The sequence below is a fragment of the Conger conger genome, chromosome 8 (assembly GCF_963514075.1).
Source record: "Conger conger chromosome 8, fConCon1.1, whole genome shotgun sequence".
NCBI classification, from domain to species: domain Eukaryota; kingdom Metazoa; phylum Chordata; class Actinopteri; order Anguilliformes; family Congridae; genus Conger; species Conger conger.
Window position 1 is genome coordinate 31060219 of NC_083767.1, and position 21615 is coordinate 31081833.

At 39.3% G+C, this 21615-nt stretch overlaps 2 protein-coding genes across 2 annotated transcripts in view; both read right to left on the bottom strand.

Annotated features, from left to right (window-relative positions):
• arid2 (AT-rich interactive domain 2) overlaps positions 1-2885 on the bottom strand; it is a 110267-nt gene extending 107382 nt beyond the window's left edge. The window contains exons 1-3 of the mRNA XM_061251051.1: positions 2361-2885; positions 2146-2239; positions 1200-1297 (exon numbers count right to left, since the gene is read on the bottom strand). Of these exons, the coding sequence (XP_061107035.1) occupies positions 1200-1297; positions 2146-2239; positions 2361-2452 (284 nt within the window). The 5' untranslated portion in view covers positions 2453-2885. The remainder of the gene's footprint in view (positions 1-1199; positions 1298-2145; positions 2240-2360) is intronic.
• Positions 2886-6780: 3895 nt separating this feature from the next.
• On the bottom strand, positions 6781-21177 carry LOC133134448 (uncharacterized). Its single transcript, XM_061250646.1, has 5 exons — positions 21172-21177; positions 20186-20289; positions 17160-17959; positions 16798-16921; positions 6781-7037 (listed from the first exon to the last, which is right to left on the bottom strand). Exons 1-5 carry the CDS (start codon positions 21175-21177, stop codon positions 6986-6988), a joined length of 1086 nt encoding a protein of 361 aa, XP_061106630.1. The 3' UTR covers positions 6781-6985.
• Between the last annotated feature and the right edge of the window lie 438 nt (positions 21178-21615).

Below are 21615 nucleotides of genomic sequence, written 5' to 3' on the forward strand. Positions count from 1 at the left end.
CCGTTGCAGCAGTTTTTGATTTGGACAAGGTCGGAAAACTTTTATACCAACCAAGGAGCATTGAATTTTCTGTTGGATAACAAAGTGCATCGAACACTTGCTCAAGTTCTTCACAGAAACACACAAAGTGTTTAGGACTTTAGTCATTATAAATCACCAAATGCAACACTAAGCCACGTAAATTAAAACACTCCTTGCAGGATGAATTAGGAGTGTTTTAATTTAGGTGGCTTAGTGTTGCATTTCGTGATTAATACTGGCTAAAGTGCACCACACTTGTTTGCACAAAAAGGACTTTCTGTACATTTCTGTGAGGAACTTTCCTTGAAGTTGAGGGATTTTTGAGAAAAGTGAAGTCAGCCTCCCGGCAAAGAAAACTGAGTACCAATCATTAGATTATTTGCCCTTAACTCATCAGCTAACGAACAGATTTAGCTGACTGGCAGAAATATTGTCTTGTAGATCCCTGCAGGCATACAAGCAGCAGTAAATGTGCCCTTGTCACAGCCAAGAGCAAATTTACTGCACATTTGGACACAAAGGTCATCATTCTGAAGTAGCCTACAGCATTGGAACAGTGACACAAAATTATTTCAGGTCCTATTTACAAGCAAGCTTTCATACTAATATAGACATGCCCAATATGTCATTTTGTCAATAGCTGGCAATAGTATGTAAAAGAACACAGCAAAAACAAAAGACTTTCTAGAAAGGCAATAAAAGCAGGTTCAAACTTTGAAGCAGGTCATTTTGGAGGGAAAAACATATAGCTCCTTGCACAAAACAATTGGCACAAAAAGTGAAACTGGACTTGACTATCTTGTAAAACACAAGCGTTTTGTAAATCCAGATTATGCATATATCTATTGAAGACAGCATTTTTTCAAGATTTCAAATGAGCGGTTTCTTTCTAGAACGCTCGACTTTACTCGACATTTTGACCCAAAGAATTAAGTGTTGTACACTGAACCGTACCGGTATCTGATGTTGACGAGTGTAAAGACTTGGGTGTGTTCACACACACGGCTTAAACTGGGTGCCTAAAATGTTGAATATTGTTCAGGGCAAAAGATGTGCCACGTGATTACCGTTGCAGGGTCATGTCCTACAAATCATCTAGATAGTCAGCCAAATTAAATTTGTAAACATTCGCCACATGCAGCCAGACAGTCAACTGTAAACAGGAGCAGGAAACTTACCGAAGGTAATACTGTTTCAGAACAAAGGCAGCGTTGGAACAGCTCTTGGGGAAATTAAAATCTTCACCGAGTTCGGACCATTGATTCCTATCAGAAACCTACAATAAAAGGCAAATTGTTAAGATGTTTCTTCAACAAATAATATACCACCTGAATGCGTGACCATCCACTGACATGAACCTCGTGAAAATCGGATTATTAAACGTAGTTTAAAGGGAAAGCATCAAACTCAGTTTCATAGTCACTTAACGTTAAGCTAAATTAAAGACAAACATGTATTATCATGCTATATTCTTAGCTAATTAGCGAACTACTACGGGCTAACGTTACTTTCGTGGCAAGCCATCGTGATACTTTGTGAAAGTTAAGTAGCCACTTGTCTAAATAACGCTTTTCAAACACATGCAGCACTTAAAATCATAGCTAATAAGGTTAACTGTATGCGTTTAGTTCGTAAGATCAGTCAATGTGTATGGCCTTATCCATATTTACAGTATTGAATATATAGGCCTACATTCTGGTTATGAGGCCTACATTCTGTCTTCAGGCATGAAGCCTAAGATGGCTCAGGCGAATTTTGCATTTCTTTGCAGCTTGTTTGTATACAAAACTTAACCAAAAAGCAACTCTCGTCGTGAGGAGTATATCCTAGTCCAGGCTCCGTGCCGATTATCGATGTTAAACATGCCCGCTAATTTTGAGTTGCACCAACTGCACTCAGTGAGCGTACGGACTTTCAGTAGCTACTCAAAACGGCACACTGTACCATACTGCACAGAGCTAGCAAGCTAACAAGGCCAACGTTAAACCTGGCTTTTACTACCATTTTGCACATGGCAAAATATTCTCAAGACAGTGATCATTTTCGTTTATGCAGGATTTTGTGTGGGAAATACTCATGTTTAAACGTACCAGAGTGAAATCACTGCTAGCTAAGTTTACTCACCTTTGCAAATCCACCTAAAGAAATAACTCTGGTATAGAGAGCATTAAGATCAAGCTCTTTCCCACCCACAAATGGGATCTTCTTAAACGGTGATCTAAAAAGAAAAGACGCATGGTTAGCGAAAAAATGTCCTCGTCAGATGACAAAACTATTCGCATTTGTAGTTAAACGTGGTTTTAAAGTTACATTTTGAGGTATAAAACGCCCCCTCTCACCCTCTGCTTTGGTGAAACTGCCGCAGCTCGTCCAGGAAAGCAAGTCCTTTCCTTCGATGATCTGGTTGAATTTTCCCCGTCGAATTTGCCATTTTTTGTTAATTAAAAAGAGTTAAATTCCCACTCGTATGTTTCCTAAGACACCAAGGATCCCATAGTCCGCCGGCGCTCAGTCATTCGCGAAGCCAAGTGTTTAAAAAAGTTAAAAGAAATAAAGAGAAAGAGCGGTGGCTAGCCTGCTAATAATGACTGATGTGCACACAGAAATCAGAAGCCGATTTAGCCTACTAGAACTTCAAAAAACAATCCGAATTAGGATCGATTTTGAAGGCGAATTAAAATAGTCATTTTACGAGATGGTCGAATAATTGTTCTGGTTGCAATTGTGTTCGTTTCGGAGTGGTTTGACAGTGTGATACAGACGCGGTTCCTAGCAATCGCACACACTGTAAAGCGGCAGCGGGATCTAGTTCTCAGACAAAAAGATCCGAAGGCCGAAAGCCAATCGCAGCGCCCCCTACTAGAAACAACGGAACTGCACTATCCAAAACGGTTTATTAGAACAATAGACAATGTTTTCTTTTTTAGGGCTCATCTTAAACTTCCCAAACAATTTAAATCAGAAAACTACAGAATTCTTGTTTAGCAGAACACCAAAGGTGAATTTGTATGCGGGTGGTCGTTTAGAAGTTACTGGTCGCAATTAAATGGCAGACGCGATTTAATATTTTGTTCGTATTTAAAGGCCATTTGCCGTAATGACAAATCTTACGTTACTCACTTTGTGATATGATCTCGTGGTTACTATATGTGGGGATAACATTTAAATACTAACGGTAATATTATATAACGCAATACACGTATTTCTAATAATGGATAACAAATAGGTCATTGTACTGTACGAGACATTTTGACAGTACCATACATTTCCCTTTGTCATAGCTATGCAGCAAGTTTATCAGTCACTCCAAATTTCTTCAAAACTGCAAAAATCTCCCAAAGAAAGTCTAACTCCAGCTTTTATATCCACTAGTGACAATTACTATAATATTATTTATATTAGGGGTGGTGGGGGTGTAGGCGTAGTTGAAATTGCCAAGCAATTTCGAGTTCTTAAATGCTAACCAATCTTTCTCCAGCCACCACTAATGTCATTTATTTCGATTGCATCAAAAGTGTCAGATGTTAATCAGCAAGCAGTGAGCTATTGCCATATATTTAGGCTGTCTCCGCTTACTTACATAGGATTGTAGCAGCAGCATATCCTAGCAGCAAAACGGTGTCTAGGATAATATATTTTCTTTTAGATTAAACTGTAACGAGGCTGGTAAACGTGACACCTGCTTAAAACGACAGATTTCCAAAACGCCAAGTTTGCACAAATGTTTTTATTTACTTTTGCACCTAACGCATATTATGTCCTAAAAACATTTTTTTACTGTGATACGTAAAAAGCGTCCTTCAAAGTGCAAGTGCTAGTAAATATGTATTACTCGAAATCGGTACAATCAGGTTAGGTAATTTAAAGGCAGCCCTGTTCCTAGACAGCGTAACGCGTAAAGTTATTTTACAAAAGCGGTGGTCTCTTTTCGAATACTTAACTGAACCTATACGTACAGTAATTAATGTGAAGAATGAAGATACGCTTAGCTAGACGCATACAAATTGTTTCCAGTCAAGTTTGTTTAATTCCATACAAAATTATATTCTGTTCCAGCTTTTTATATTTTGGGGGAGTGTAGACTTGGCTAACTATAGCATATGCCAGTTACATGGATCGCGTGCTCGTAAGATATTGCAGCCGTACAATTGTGTGTCGTAGGGCATAGGTCTATGCCGGGAAGCTAGTGGAAAGTCAACGAATGTGTGCCATAACTCCAACGATCGGTTATCGCAAAATACTCGGAAGTGAATTGTTTAGGGAAGGACAACATGGAAATTGTTCACGATCCCTTTTTATAACTGCCAGGCGGATATCTACTAGAAGGGGTAACCACATTCAACCATTACACGTACCCCTATAGCTGCACTGTATTCTTGCTCACAAAATGGCGGTATGTCAAATCAGTAGTAAGTTACAGACCCCATTTTGTGGAAGCTGTTTGGCCAGTTCTTGCGGCAACTCGTTGTGTCACTGTCTAACCAATCTAGACATGTAATGTAATGTAATGTAACAAAACAAATCAACAATAAATACGGACTAGTTAACACGAAGAAGAGAAGCCATCGCTCGGTTAATCGGTTTGACTGGTTAGGGTGGCAAATTACTGGCTATGTAAGTTAGCGAACTTAACTTGTTACGTATCGCTAAACAGCCTCTAAAATTAAGAGATGCTAATTTATCTAAATTACCTTGCTAGCTACGTACATTTACAAGATCGTGCCACTTAATGCTTGCTGACCTTCACATAACAGGCTAGGACTTGGTCCAATTGTTCTTTAAAATTGCAAACGCGTTAATGTCTAAATTGTTTGTGCCAGGCTGGTCTGGGAATTGCCTGCCCCCGACATCGGGCGAGCTAGAATTAAGCATGTTAGTTTTAGCCATTTAATGTAGCTAATGTTAAACGAGGATAGACGCTTACATCTTGAATACAGCTAAGGGTGTAGCTATATTGAGAAGCTTATATTATAAAAAGAAATTAGTCGTTATTAACGAGTTGATCCAAATGTAATCAAGAACTCAAACACATGGCATCATGACAAACTTAAAGTTTGCCATTTCAACACTGCAACTGATGTGCCGAAGTTTTCCCTGTCAGATATTGTCCGGCGCCTAGTAGGGGTCCAAACAAAATAAACAAATTTTATCTGATGCCTCTGTCTATATGGGTGGTTGATGGTTAAGCGTAAAAAAAACTTTTTTTTCTTTAAATGCAAGCTCATGAGAAATATTTAGTTGTTTGTAGTCATTACCTTATCACAAATTATAGGAAAACTGATGGCTGTCACAAAGTATTAAACAATAATTTCGGCACTTGTGGTTTTAAGAAAAAAAAAACTTCCTAAAAACATTGAAGTATGCTAATAAATGTATTGAAATAAAAGTATAGTTTTCCGTTTGCATTTAACATATAGATTATTATGTGTGTTTACTAAATACAGCCTTTTAAATTTTTTTTTTTATCAAGGGTTACAATAATTCTGGGGCCCACTGAGTATACACTTACTGAGCACTTTATGAGGTACACCTACTTACTCATGCAATAATCTCATCAGCCAATTGTATGGCAGCAGTGCAATGCATAAGATCATGCAGATACGGGTCAGGAGCTTCAGTTAATGTTCACATCAAACATCAGAATGGGGGAAAATTGTGAGTATTTCTATAACTGCTGATCCACTGGTTTGATTATTTCTGTAACTGCTATAACTTCTGTAACTGCTGATTGTCACTCACAAGAGGTTAGGGCAAATGCACCTATTAAGCTCCTACTAATGTTGACACGTTGTTTATGTATAAATTGTTAGTTCCATCCATCCATCCATTATCTGAACCCGCTTATCCTGAACAGGGTCGCAGGGGGGCTGGAGCCTATCCCAGCATACATTGGGCGAAAGGCAGGAATACACCAGAATACGCCAGTCCATCACAGGGCACACACACCATTCACTCACACACTCATACCTATGGGCAATTTAGACTCTCCAATCAGCCTAACCTGCATGTCTTTGGACTGTGGGAGGAAACCGGAGTACCTGGAGGAAACCCACGCAGACACGGGGAGAACATGCAAACTCCGCACAGAGAGGCCCCGGCCGACGGGGATTCGAACCCAGGACCTCCTTGCTGTGAGGCAGCAGTGCTACCCACTGCACCATCCGTGCCGCCCACTTGTTAGTTTCAGTAATGTTAAAATTAAAGATTAATCTCTCATATGAATATATATTACTAAGCTACATTTAATTGCTTTTATTATTTGAAATAAAGATATATCCATGAAAATGTGAGTCCCAGCTTAATGGGTAAATGTTGCCCCATTTAAACTCACCCCAAAAACACTCATAATATATTTTCATTTTAGGCTGAATAAATGAACAGAGCAGTGGATGTGTATTGTCTAACACAGTCTTGACTATAGTTGCAATTAACTGTGCAGTCCTGTGCTGAGCCTATTTGATTGCTCTCAGGTTGTTTCGGAAGTGACACTCAACCTCTTGGTGATCCCTTAATACACAGGTGTCAAACTCCAGTCCTGGAGGGCCGCAGTGTCTGCCGGTTTTAGGTGTGCGTCAGCACGAGAGATTCATTTCCAAGTCTTTCATTGGCTAAAGAGTCCACCCACCTTGTTCTCAAGGCCTTAACTGGCTGCTGATTGAAAGGAAACCACAAATACCAGCGTACACTGCGGCCCTCCAGGACTGGAGTTTGACACCCCTTTCCTTAATAGGAAGGGTACAGCATCCTCCAGCTCTGCTTCACAGAGGAAGAACCACTCAACATGTTAAATTTTGTCATTACATTACAGCATAATATATATCTTTATCAATGGCAAAGCATGGGTTGCCCTGCAATTTGGCTTGCTCTTCCTGTTGGTTTCTGTGCTGTCTTCTTGATGTTTTTGCCCTCTTTGGATTGTTTTGCCATTCTCTTCTTTTACTTCTCTGCAAGCCTGGCCATGGCTTCAGGTGATGTCAGGGATTCTCCAATTTCTCTCGGTTTTGCTCATCTTGAAGCTGTGAAAATAATACATGATTATTGATCATATGTAGTAAATTATACCTATTTCTATTTACATCACACTCAAACAGTTTTTAGCAGTACTGTACACTTTAAGCTTACCCGAAGATGTTGTGAATTTAACTAAAACTATAGATACATACAGCTATTCAAGGTTAATACAGACCCCTCCAATAGTATTGGAACAGCAAAGCCAATTTGTTTTTGCTATACACTGAAGACAATTCAGTTTGTGGTCAAAAGATGTACCATCAGATGACTGATTTGAATTGCAGCTTTTATTTCCTGGTATTTACACCTTGATGTGTTAAACAACTTTGAACATAGCACCTTTGGTATCAGAGCACCCAATTTTTAGGTGAGCAAAAGTATTGGAACAGATAGTATTTAAGTAAATGAAAGTAAATAACACTTAATATTTGGAATATCCCTTGCTTATCAATAACTGCATCAAGTCTGCGACACATTGACATCACCAATCTGTTGCATTCCTCTTTTGTTATGCTTTTCCAGGCTTTTAATGTAGCCTCTTTCACTTGTTGTTTGTTTCGGGGGGGTTTTCCTTTCAATCTCAATCAATCAATTAATCTCCCTTCAGGATGCGAAATGCATGCTCAATTTAGTAAAGGTCTGGTGATTGACTTGGCCAGTATAAAACCTTCCATGTTTTCTCCCTAATGAAGTCCTTTGTTGTGTTGGCAGTGTGTTTTCAGTTCCTCCCAATTAGTATGGATGCATTTCTCTGTAAATTGGCAGAGAGAATGTTTTTGTAGACTTCTAATTCCATCCTGCTGCTACCATCATGAGTTACATCATCAATAAAGATTAATGAGCCCACTTCAGAAGCAGCCATGCAAGCCCAAGCCATGACACTTCCTCCACCCTGCTTCACAGATGAGCTTGTATGTTTTGGATCATGAGCAGATCCATTCTTTCTCCACACTTTAGCCTTTCCATCACTTTGGTAGAGGTTAATCTTGCTCTCATCATTCCATAAAACTTCCAGAACTTTTGTGGCTCATCTCTGTACTCGGATTCTTACTCCCGATGAGTGGATTGTATAGCCTCTATATTGCTGCTTTCTATGTCTTCTTCAAACGGTTGATTGAGATACTTTCACCCCTGCCCTGTGGAGATTGCTTGTGATGTCACTGACTGATATTTTGGGGGTTTTCTTCACAGCTCTCACAATGATTCTGTCACCAACTGCTGTTGTTTTCCTTGGTCAACCTGTTCGATGTCTGTTGCTCAGTATGCCAGAAGTTTCTTTCTTTTTCAGGATTTTCCAACTTGTTGTACAAGCTATCCCCAATGCTTGTGCAATGGCTCAGATTTCCTCTCTTTTCTAAGCTTCAAAATGGCTTGCTTTACTCCCAAAGACAGCTCTCTGGTCTTCATGTTGGAAGATACAAATGCAGCCTCCACAGGCAAAACCCAAGGCTAAATCCAAGAGTAGACATTCAGAACAATTTATTGTTTAACCAATCAATCAAACAACACACATCTGGGCATCAAATCTGTCAGTCACATGTTCCAATACTTTTTCTCCCCTAATAATTGGGTGGTCTGATACAAAAGGTGATATGTTTTAAATTCCAGAAAATATAATCTATTCCACAGTCTCCAACAACTACTACCACTTCCCTGATGTCGCCCTTGCAAAAACGATTTTAATATTTTACAATATTACAATATTTTTGTTGTATTAATTAAACAGAATTCTCACCATGTAGTTGAACTAGTTGAATTCCATTGTGCTTGACCTATTGTTCTTCGGCCCTCCTCTGAAATATGAAAATTTCCCTTTGCTTCTCCCACTTCTCTTTGATATACAGTGTATTCTCAGGCTTGGACTGGAAAATGCCATTATACATTCTGGATATAATCTTATTACATTTTGTGTATTTGGATATTGACAAGAATATTTTCACAATTCCTCTCTCTCCTGTTTCTAAAGCTACACCGAGGTTCTGGTTGAAATAATGCTAAACTTGAAGGTATCTATGGCAGTAATTTAATTCCAGACCATGTTTTTTCTGTAAAGATTCAAAGCTGTGGAATGCCCCCTTGTGGACTAGTGTAAAATAATTAATAAGGCCTTTGTGATCCATTTTTTCAATCAATCATCAGCCCTATTTGGAGCAAATTCTGCATCGTGAGCACACAGCCGTAACAGTTAAAATGAATCACCTAATCCACATAATTGTATTGGACTGGTCTCCTTCCAGGTTTTCAATAACATATTAATCCAAGGGTTATCTTTGTTTACCATTTTATTTTGTAATCCAGTATGTGCTATAATTGCTGCTGTTGGTACCCCTTCTGTCATTGCAATTTCTTTCCATCTTGAGAAATATGCTGGTGTACACAAGCAAATTAATGGCATTAACTGTGCTGCAATTTAGTATTCTTGTAAGCAGGGGAGGCCCATGCCACCACCTTCTTAATAGAATTAATAATACTTTTCATAGTATTCATAGTTTTATACCTAATCCTGGGTTCTTCCCTTTCCATAAGTATCGATATCAACCTGACCCATTCCATGAACTGTTTGGTCGGTATCTTCACTGGAAGGGTTTGAAAAAGATAGAGCATTCATGGCACAATATTCATTTTAATCGACTACTCTGGGACTCAAATTCAAAAAAGGAACAATATTCCTTCTTTATATGTCTAACTTTATTTTTGCATTCAATGGACCATAATTAAGGTCAAATAATTTTTAGATATCTTTAGACAAGATGATACCCAGGTCTCTGATTAATTCTGCATATCATTTCAGTTTATATTTTCCTCTAGTATAGTTGGGTGGGTCGTAATTAAATGAGATTATCTGAGTTTTCTGAGTGTCCCATATTTTTGTAGTAGACTCATCCATTTTGGGAGTGACTGTGTTGGCTGTGTTAAGTATATCGATACATCATCAGCAAATAGAGCCAATTGTATTCCCTTGATAACATATCTATCCCCTTAATATTAGCATCTTGCCAAATCCATTAACTCAAGGGTTCTATAAACAAGGAGAAGAGAAGTGGTGAGGCACAGCAGCCTTGTCTTCTTCCTCATTCTAGGATTAATTAATTTGATAAAACAACATTATTTTTTATCCTTACGGATAGTTTGTCATATAGTGATTTGACTGTTTCAATGTTTCTTTGAAACATTCAAAGCACTATATGACAAACCATCTGCAAAAATAAAAAATAATGGTGATTTATCAACTGAATCAACATTCTATTACTAATGAACAAAATGAAAAATTGATAGCTATAATAAAAAAAAGGAATTATAGTCAACAATTGGGAGACTAAAAGCAAATAAATCCATGGATGGTTTCACTTCCGAGTATGAATCAATGCACAAAAAGTTGGGTCCGACATTACTGAAAGCCTTAAACTGGGTGCAACAGAAAAGGGAAAAATTATCCTCATGGAGGGATGCGATCATTTCTGTCATACCAAAGGAAGAGAAAGACAACTACATTGTGGTAATTATTGTCCGATTAGTGTATTAAATGTGGACTATAAATTGTTCACATCCATGCTGTCAAGAAAACTAGAAAATATTATACCAGAACTCATTCATTCAGACAAGACAGGTTTCATCCGACAAAAACAAACATAAGATAATGTCAGGAGAATATTGCACATTATTAGACATATCACACAACAGGAAATAGAGAAAGCTTTTATATGCTGAGAAGGCGTGTTAGAGGCTGAGAAGCCAGTCAGATGGTCTTTCTCAATCGGATCATAACCTTGAAAAGCTTCCCTCCCTTTAGGAATTGACTGAGTAAACAGCAGTTGAACACTGAACAAAAAGAATGTAACAAGAGTATGATTCAGTGTGACCTTCAATATAGAGGTCTCTTCTATGACCCTACCTGAGCCTCTTAAATACGGCTTCAAAGGAAAGCCTTTCATTTCGTCATCATGTCTGACTCTTAGCTGTGCCGGATGTAGGGTTTGGAACTGGATGTGTTGATCTTTCAGAATCTTCTGTGCCTCTGTGTATTCCCTTGGCTTTTGAGAATTCGTGGTGCATAGTTGTGGTCCAGATTTATTAGCTTCCCCTGTCAGGTAAAACCTTTCTTTGGCCACTCCAAACAAAGTATTATTTAATTTGTTTTGAAGCTGAGGAATTTTGCCAGGATGCATCTTGGTTGTGCATCCTCCAGTGGTGGTCCGAGAGCATGGTGGGCTCTTTCGATTTGATCCAGTCTGCTGTTTGTTTTTACAATTTGGTCCTAAATGTCCTTAAGCTGCTCTTCATTTTCCTGGTAAAAACCCCTTCAACATAAATTTCTAGACTGACCTTTAAATATTAGTCTCTGGAATTTCCTGATATTTGGTGGAATCCATTCTTCCTTTCACTTGCACATTATTTCCTGCGCCCCCAGCTGCCACACAACCCCAAAGCATAATGGATCAACCTCCATGTTTAACAGTTGCAGTTGGCAAGGTGTTCTTTTTCTCCAAACATACCTTCTTTGTTGGTGGCCAAAAGATTTTGGTTTCGTTAGTCGAAAGGCTTCAGACTTCTCAATGTTTTCTTTTGCATACTTCAGGCAATTAATTTTGTGTTGCGATCGTAGGAAAGGCTTCTTTCTGGCAACTCTTCGAGGTCTTTTTTGTTTAAAGTATGTTGTATTTTTGTCCTGTGAACAGCTAGACCTATGTCTGTTACTCTTTTTTTGCAATGATGTGTGGATTCTTCTGAGCATTTCTCACCAGGTCTTGGCACTTTCTATCAGAATTATTTCTTGGTCTTCCAGACCTTGCCTTGACTTCAATTGTCCAATTTATCTTCCATTTTCTAATAATGTTTCTGACAGTGGAAATAGGTTGTTTAAAACATTGAGTTTTGACACATTCCTAGCAAGTCTAGAATGTACCCACCAAGTTTCATGATGATCTGCCATTTCTAAGCCTATCAAATGGCAGCTGATTTCTGATTGGCTGATGGTAGCTGTTTTTTGCGATATCTTTTCTTCCTTGGAAAGACCCTTAGGGACTTTGAAAGAGATGGAATCCACACACTTTCAACATGATTGGTGATCACCCAGTGGTGCCAAATCAACCAAATCTCATTAGGATTGAGCAAAGTATTCACAAGTTAATGTTGTTTTAGTCAAATTCAGGCATTTGAGAGTAGCAAAGATCTAACCAGACGCACTTCAATAGGATCTAATGAGCCTTGTCGTGTCTTTATAGGACAAACGGTTCAAAAGTTATGATTGTTTAAATATTAAGATTTTGAATTAACGCTGGCCAATCAGTAAAATGTTTATTTCAATTGCAGCAACCATCAGCCTTAATAGGTATGCACATTTTCACCAGTCAGAACAAAAGTTATAGATTCTGAAGTGGAGAAAATGAGACGGGTACGTGGGGTTTGGACCCAAAATGCACGACTCAGACAAACGGAGATGTGATCCTGTCAGGGCTTTATTAGGGGAATGTCCAATGAGCGTAGTTGAAAACAAGCAAAGTTCATACACATGTAATCCAGCCAAAACCAAAGTGCAGTACCAAGGGAGAAGGCAGTCTCAAAATCAGTACACCATGCAAAAAGTCCAGTAACCAGGAAAGCTGTCATTGGGGCAGTAGTGCAGACGGATGGTAGGCAGGCTCGGAGTCGAAGGCGGTGCAAGAGTCAACTCCGCAGGGCAAAAGTACAAAGACAGCAGGCAAGAGTTTGTGGTACAGGCAGGCAGTGGTCAACAAAACAGAAGTCAATAACTTTGGTCGATAAACAGGCTTGGATCGTAACAGGTAGACAATGGCTTGACAAAACCACTCAAAAGTGCACTGACGAACAGGAGGCAACAATTTTGTAAAGATATGACGTGAACACTGAGCTTATATGCGGGTGTAGACAGGTGCAGACAATTAGCTTGATAGCAACATGCGAATGGAAATCAGGTGTGGAGGATTGACAAGTAACAATATAATTAGTAGTCGTTAGTAATAAACCTAGCCTGCCCTAGCATTAGTAAATTAGTAAATGATATGCATGAGAAACGTAAGGTAAACATGAACACATGGTTAGAATGTTAGTATTACCCAATCCTGATCTAACGTTAGAAGATTAGTAAGAAGACACGGGAAAATGAAACAATTATGGAAGTGTAAGCAACAGCAAGGGAGTGAGAAAGCATGAATGCAAGGTTTGCAGAAAGACACGAAAAAGTGTGTGCTAAACAATGAATGGAACAATATAACATGAAACAAACCTAAATCGTGACATAACAAGTTTGCAAAACTGTGACATGAATAAACTATATAATGTGACATGACAAGACTAGAAAATACATCGTAACAAGAACTAAACATGAAACAACTGAAGAAGCAATATTATCAGGGGAACACAAAAAGATAGTGGTTATTTCATTTATTTATTTGTATATCAATGAACTACCACGCCTGAGCCAATGTTTTGGCAAAGCCTTTCTCAAGTAGGCTGGAGTGGTAGGTAATTGATATATGAATAAATAAGATAAAATAAATAACCATTCTATTTTTTAAGAACTCTGTGTGACTCATGTGGCCTAATGTAAGCATTACCATGGGCCTGTAATATACAATGAGGGTCAATAACAAAATGGGCCGGTTACATGGACAATGCATGGATAAACTCCAATAAAATTTAGTCTCGGACTAGGCTTAATCTACATCTGCAATTTACTAATAATAATTATAACTTTATCTGTAAACAGAGTTACATAGTGTTGAAATTTGAATCACACTGCAGTATTGGTTTATTAATAGATCCTTACTTTTTCATTTTTAAATGCATGGTAACTGTTAAGCATTTACTTTGATCATTCAAAAAAATCTAATGAGGTTAGATATTATTTATGCAAGAAATCAGGAGCTATGATTTTGGGGCTACATCTACATTATTAAAAACTTGAATCCTAAGGAATGCCATTAACCAAAGCATAGTAAAATTATAAAACATTTCAAAATGACATGCAACTACAGTACATGTCAAAATCGGGTTCTATGGTAGCTTCTAGTGTTAACGTCAATTACAAACAAGGTTTGTATGACAATGGAATACCAAGCAATGTCCGCACAACTAGTATATAACATCACTGAACAAGACATTAAAAATCACTTGTCCTGCTTGCATATCAATCTTAAAGACCGTACTGAATTAATTTACTTTTTTAATTAATTTTTTTTTTTTTTTTTTTAAACGAACAAATAAACAAACAAACAACAAAGCAAAAGTGACCAAACTTAACTATCCAAACACTGCTTACCTAGCCAACTAAAAATACCGATACACAAAGTAAATCACAAAGACAACAATTAAGGTTCACAGGGAGGTAGGGAGGGACGGGGAGAGGTGCTGTTTGAAGAGGTGCGTCTTCTGTTTGCGCTTCAAGGTGGGGAGAGCCAGAACAGACAGTAGCGTGAGGAGGAGGTTCGGAGAGGGGGAGTGCCAAGCGGCCTGTGGAGGCTGAACGAAGAGGTCTGACAGGGGTGTAGGGTCTGATGATTTCTTGTAGAAACATTTGGCTTTCTCACGCAGTTGATCATATGTTACCTGACAGGTCAGAAATGCGCTCTGCCACTTTGTTGGCTGAAAGGCTGATGTTGCTAAAATGACCCTTCTTTTCCGGACAGACTATACTTGCAGCCTGTAACATACATTTTTTGACGAACTCGCCTTTATTTGAATGGCTTTCCCGCCTTAGCAATCATCTCACTCACCACGTAGCTAGCTTCGACTGCTGCATCATTCTCTTTGCTTGCTTTCTTGAAGAAATCTTGTCGCCTCAGTAGACATGTTTTAAGATTGGCGACCCGGTTCTCTCTCTCATCTCCCTGGTATTTTGCATACTCCTCAGCATGTCTAGTTGAGTAAATGACGTCTGATGTTGTATTCCTTGTGCACCGCAACTTTCTCTGTGCATAAGACACGTTGCGGTGTTCCGTCTCCCACTTTTCCTGAAATTGTCTGTGCTCGTCACCAACCTTTCTCTTCACGGCAGGTTTTGAGAAAGACATGACTGGGGCTGGGTGATTTTTTTTGATGAATAAGTTCATTTAAAAAACAACTCAGCCATACACTGACAGGATATATTTTCCTTCCACAACTCAGCCATACACTGACAGGATATATTTTCCTTCCACTTGGTGTCGCTCCGGAATCACGTTTCAACCAAGTGACTAACGTTGCTAATTCACGTTGGCTAACTTGACAACAAACGCCACGGGAAGCTGTCACGAGCCTGAGCTATCGTAGCCCATAAGTAGGGAGGGGACAGTGGAGCTTAATGTAGACCGCTGTGTGTGCACGTGATTTCGCCAATACATTTCTCACAGAAAACGTAATTTGTCCACTTTTTTACTTCACAGTAGAGGTGAACAAACTTACAATAACTAAGTGCTAGCGTGTTCTAAGCCTTAACTGGTCCCTGTATGATGTTAGCATGATGTACAATATGCTTTTTAACGGCACTTGGTCATTCGAACGATATAAATGAAAGCATTCAATTATGTTCAACGGCACCGAAAATTTCTGTCGCACTGTCCATAAATGGCAAAAGTCCCACCATAGGATTGTTTTAAACCTTTAAAAGTTATACATTTTCTGAATCTCTTGGCCGCTATCGTGATTCCGTGTGATCAGAGAGTTCAGTTGCTATGTAAATTACGTTAGAAGGATACAACACGGTTATTTGCTACTTAAACGTAGGCGCACGCTCGAGACGTTAACATGATTGAAGTCTGTCATGTCTATTGTCAAAATCCATTGAAACTATTAAAAAGTAACCAGGGACTTTGGACTTATAAGGCTGGACATACCGAGTATCCAGTGAAAATATTGACCTGCTAAAGTCACACTTTTGACAGTTCGAACTGCCACCAACTGCCATGTATGAGCGCGTGAACCAGTAAAAGCTATTGTTGTATCACCATTTTCAAGCTCCATAAATGTAAACAATGGAATGGTCAGTGAAATCTGCCTGTTTTTCGGTGCCATCGGGGTTCAGCATTTAACATTGATGAAATGCTGGTGAAATCAGCGCTTAAATTATTGTCCACAACACGTTAATTTCAGGTTAAACTGAGATTTTAATGATAATATTCATGTTGATTTCCGGAAAAAAAATTTTTCGGTTGTCCTCCCTAAGTGATAAAAAAATATATAAAAGCCCAGGGCAAGCGCGGCAAGCGCAACGACTCGGCAAAAAGGTGCGTTTGAGAAAAACGCGCGGGCCGCACTAACTCTAAACTTTTACGTCAAGTAGGGGGCCACAAAATATCAGGCCACAGGCCTCAATTGGCCCGCGGGCCGCGAGTTTGAGACCCTTGCTTTAAACTGTAATATGAAAAATCTTCACGATCACAAACGTATCTTTACAGTATGTCAGTTTACTTTTAACTCTGCTACACTTCACTAATGTAAAACTTAAATTTAACTAAATATGCAACTGTGGTTACATAGCTAATTCCATTTTCTAAATGATAACGTTAGGCCATCAAAATGTACAAAATATATCTCACAGTTTAATTTGCCTCACTCCACTCAAGATCAGCGAGATCAGCAATGAGGGTGAGGACTCTCAGGTTTACTAACAGCTGCTTTTTGTTCTTCTTTGTTTCAACTTTTGTGCCCCTCTCAGAGTTGATGTTGAAGAAACACCTTTGTGAACACAACAATTTAAATTAAATTTAAATTATAGTGATTTGTTCAAAATGTGTAAAGAAAAAGAAAAAATGCACGCACACACTTTACCTCTGAAGGAGCTCAAGTGTGGAACCCAGGTCTACTGGATAGTGGATATTCAGGCAGTAGTAGCTTCCAAACATCTTGCCGTCTATGCTGAGCATGAACTGCCTTGCAGCATAGCAGGAGGTTCCTGCAAAGAACAACACATCAGCTATTACCATTAAATAGTGCAAACACAAAATGTTTTGAATGATGCACACTAACAGAACAGAGCAGACTGTTTTGTAGTGAATCACATAACATGAAGGATCTTTTACTTTCTCAATACAAAATATAACTGGATGGGGAAAAATCACAACTAGCAATTTGAACTTGACTGTGCATTTTATGTCCATACAGGCTCCTTCAGTAAACCGGAATAAACTTACCACATACAATGATGCAAGGTGTCACAGGCAAGCTTTCCACGTGCACTTCATTTGCCAGGCATGTCTCCTCTACGTAGTGGAAGAGGTTCTCCTTTTTTTCATTGAAATAGGAGAGAAGAAGAAGCACCATATCCTTGATGTCACCTGAGCTGCCCTCCAACGGTCCTCTCAGAAATTTCAGTTTTGTTACAGTCTCCAAGACGCGTTTGCTCTTGTCTGCACAAACAGTTGTCATAAAGTTCAAAAGCCATTTCCCCTTTTTTTCTACACGATTGAGGAAAGTCTCCTTAAGTGGTAGTCCTGTGAGCTCTAGGAAATGGACGGTCATCCCAATTTCTTCAAAAAAAAAAGGCCATTCCTCCATTAGGCATTGGAGATCTGTTCCTGTGTGTATTGCTTTACGTTGGGAGTAGTAAGTGCACTCCATAAGAGCTTTTACCTCTTCTGGACTGAAGGTACGCTGTTCACGAAGCATCTTCATTTTATCCTTCTTTTCCTGTTGGCTTTCCAGTGTCTCACTGACTGGCATGAACTTCAAATTCCACTTTATGCAGCCATATGTGTCCTGAATAACCGCCCTTTGCTCAGCTGGGATTCCATCTGTGTCGGAGTCACCTGATTCCCGTTTGCGCCTCTTTATCCTTGGTGTTGAAGGCCGCTTCATGTTGTCAATGCGGGCTTGTAGCTGTTCAACTAGTGAGTGATATCCTGCTCCCACTTCCTCACCTTCTATGACGTCTTTCAGGGAGTGTGGATACTTGGCAACTATTCTTTTGGCAACTTCTGTAGACTCTAGTTTACTTGGAGATGCGCGAGTATTCATTTTACAGAGACAACAATCCGGATCAATTCTCGCCGTAAACGTCGGCTTGGCCTTTTCCCTCTCTCCAAGCACTGCATGAAGTCTTCAGGACATTTTCCCCATGGAATCTGAAAGCCGTCAACCCAATCTGCAGTTCTAATCAGATTGCTGGGTGAGGGGCAAGGTGAAAGTGAGGAGCGAGTGGAGGTAGGAGAGGTGAGAGGTGAAACTGAAGGACTGACGGCTGACTGGCTGTGGGTTTCAGGGCTCTGAACTGTAAAACAAAAATAATTAAAGATGTATTAAACTGACTGGTGGTCCGTGTACCATTTGTTCATTTGATATTCATAATTGCAAATCAAATATCAAACAGATGAAAAACGAGTCATTATTCCACTATTTGTTTGTAGATGTGGTTAAAGCACACAAAAAAAAAAAAAAACACATGATCAGGCTTAAGCATTAGATTGTGTACTGAGACAAAAAGACAAATGTGCAAAAAAATGTGATACGGTCCGAATGATTTAGTTACTAAATTGTTCTAGTATATGTGAAGTATTTATGGTAGCCTATCCAAAGTCACCAGCGTCGTTGACATAAGGCAGCAGATTCATCCCGCAAGTAGGACTATCTGATTTTGTAGGTGGTACCTGATCAAGAGGCACACATTTCCGGGGTAAGACAGATCGGGGAAAATAATCAAAATCAAATTTGGCCCTGTGCTCATTTTTCAACATGTTCTTTTTTTTCTGTGAGCATAAAAACCAATGTTTGGTATTCAACTGAACATCAAATGAACGAATGGTATATTGACCATTGGTAGTCCTTGGAATATGTTAAAGTAAATTCTGTTGATTTGTAATTACTGGTTTGTTTCCATGCAGCAACCAATCTTCTCGCTTGTATTGGTTGTAAAACTGACGCGAGATCAGCCTCCTGTACAAAGTGAAAATCCTCAGTGGTCTCAACCCCCAATGATTGTAGTGTCTCCTCCACAAGGTTCAGAATTGGGTCTAGGAGGTCTGGCAACACCTTAGTAATGGAACTTTATGTTGTTTTGCTCTGAATCATCCATTTCTAAGAATGAAAAAGTGAATAAAGTTCAGTTTACACCAGAATGATAGACAATAGAAAGGCATTCATTATTGTGACAGCACACTGTGTTTAAGTGGAACCAATTGATATCCATCCTTCTGGTAAGATGGCAATGGATAGAAATCAGTTAAGTCACTGATGTTCAGACAGGGCATCTTTTCATTGTCCTTCCTAACGGAGTACATATGGAAATGAGGTAAGAACTCGGCAATGTACACTGACACAAGAAAATGAATAGTGTCATTCTTTTATCAAAATAAGCACTAGTTCACCAAACTCCACGTTATCCATATTACCAGTCACAAGGAATTGTCCTTTTTTGTACAATGTTCCCTTATAAGACATTTCAACTGTGACCTTTGTGTTAATATCAGTGAAGCCAAACTGTCTGAATGGTTTGACTGTAGAGTGCCAGGTAAAATGTGGAAACTGTCTTAACTTGCAGGACAACTTGGCCAAGTGATCCTGCTGAGGGGTAAGCCTGCAGCATTTGATGTCTTTCAGAGAGAGTAAAGCAGAGGTTTTAGAAATTCTTTAAATTCCTTGTACATATCTTGAATTAACTGTGCTTGCTCTCAAATCTCATTGTCCAGAGTCTGATCAAGGGGCCAAATTAAGAGAATGAGTGCCGGATAATGACTTAAATAATGATGCTTGGGTTTCAGCTTAGTGTTTGGGAACAGAGCTTTTCTTGACTCTAAATATTCTTGAATAAGAACATCAAGAAATGCAACCTGAGGCACAGAGATTTTCTGAGCGCATACCATGTCCACAATGTCTTTTAGCTGCAGAATCAACTGCCAAACATCATCAGCTGTGTCTTTCACTTGGTCACCAATTAAGAGGCAGCAGCCTCAAAAAATTCCAGTTCTGTATGGTCTGTCCTGACAGTTTCTTTGCTAGAGGCCTGACTGCACACGGCTTTGTAGAAGCATCAGATGCACAGTATTTGAACTGATTAATGCGGCGATTCAGAGTGGCGTAAGTGAACCATTTCTTTGTTCTTATGAAATACTTAAGACATTGGGCAACATCATAGGACAAAATGCCCTCAAAGATGTCATGTCCTAGACAAGGTGGCAGACCAGGCTGACAAACATGAAAGTAATTTAAAGAGTTGAAAACTGACCTGAACTTCACTCCTTCTGATGTATTTTCAGTCTGGAGGTGGTCAATGGCAGAATCGTACTTCTCAATGGTGTGCTCTGGTCCACACAGATTTGGATCATCACCCTGAAATTCAGATCGAGTTATGAGACAGTACCGAAAAACCACCAATGCAACGCAAGCCCAAATTATCGCCAGCAATGCAATACAAGGTCCCTCTGACTACCGTTTTATGCGATGTTACTATCCCATTCTCCTCCAATTCCTTCAAGTCGCCAAGTAATTCAGAGAACACCTTAGCGTGCCCAAATTCTTTGAAATTTTTCTCTCTGCACAATAAAACAAGTGACATGTGGTCTGTGTCAGACCATACATGAAGTGGCAGATTAGCAACAGACACATAAACAGCTAATACTTTATGTTTGGTCTTTGCTGAGCCTAGAGGATTAACAACTTCAAAGGCATCCTGGTATAGCACTAATTTTAACAGGACGGGTGTTCAAATATTTTACCATCACTAGAACATGCTTAGAACATCCGCAGGAGTCTCGGTCGAGTGCGCTCCTGATACACAACTCAGCCACTCTAACAAACATTTCAAAGTCTCCCTCACTGGAACATAATAGGCAAACCTGTCTCTCCGATTCTCATCTCTTCCTAAAAACAATTTCTTAGGCTCAACAAAGTTGAACATTTCTTTGAAAGACTGAGATCTTGAGTATGCTGTCCTCATTGGCCCTGTATGACATGCAGAAAACAGATTGAAACCTCTGACAGACTCACAAACTTTGGTGATGTCCTCATCTGACAATGGTGTGTCATTTTTTAGCAATGAACTAAGTTTACTCAAAGTATATGTCTGACCTAAGTCGTGAATGTTTTGCATCTCCTCAACAATATTCTGAATGGTCGAAGCAGGTAGCAGAAACTGTCCCTGTAATTTTAGGTAAAACAAACTGACATTTCTGAGAAAAAGATCACTGAAATTTTCTGCTATATCCAGATCACCTTCATCTGTGCCTACCTCATTCACTTGAGGGCCAAAGCTATCTGATTCAGTTGCAACTGTTGCAACCAATGACTGAGATGCAGATTCTCTGTACAAGTCACTGATACTGCCATCTGAAAGATCCCTGTGTTTCCGTGACGTGAGATGTAAATGAAGATTTGATATTGAAAACACCTGTGCATCCAGTCACTGGACTGTTATGTACGGTGCAGAGAACCCAGACGCAGGCCACAGGATAATCCAAAAATCGTAGTTTAATGTTCAGTGGTCAAAAGCCAAGAGATCCAGTACAAAGCCAAGAACGAAAAGCAAAAGAATAGTCAAAAAACAAGCGAGAGGTCAAAATCCAGGAAATCACAGGGTGAAGGTACAAAAGGGCAAAAACAAACTCGTAGTCAAAAATACAAAACAACACGTCGAAAAACCAGAAGATCAGATGAGCA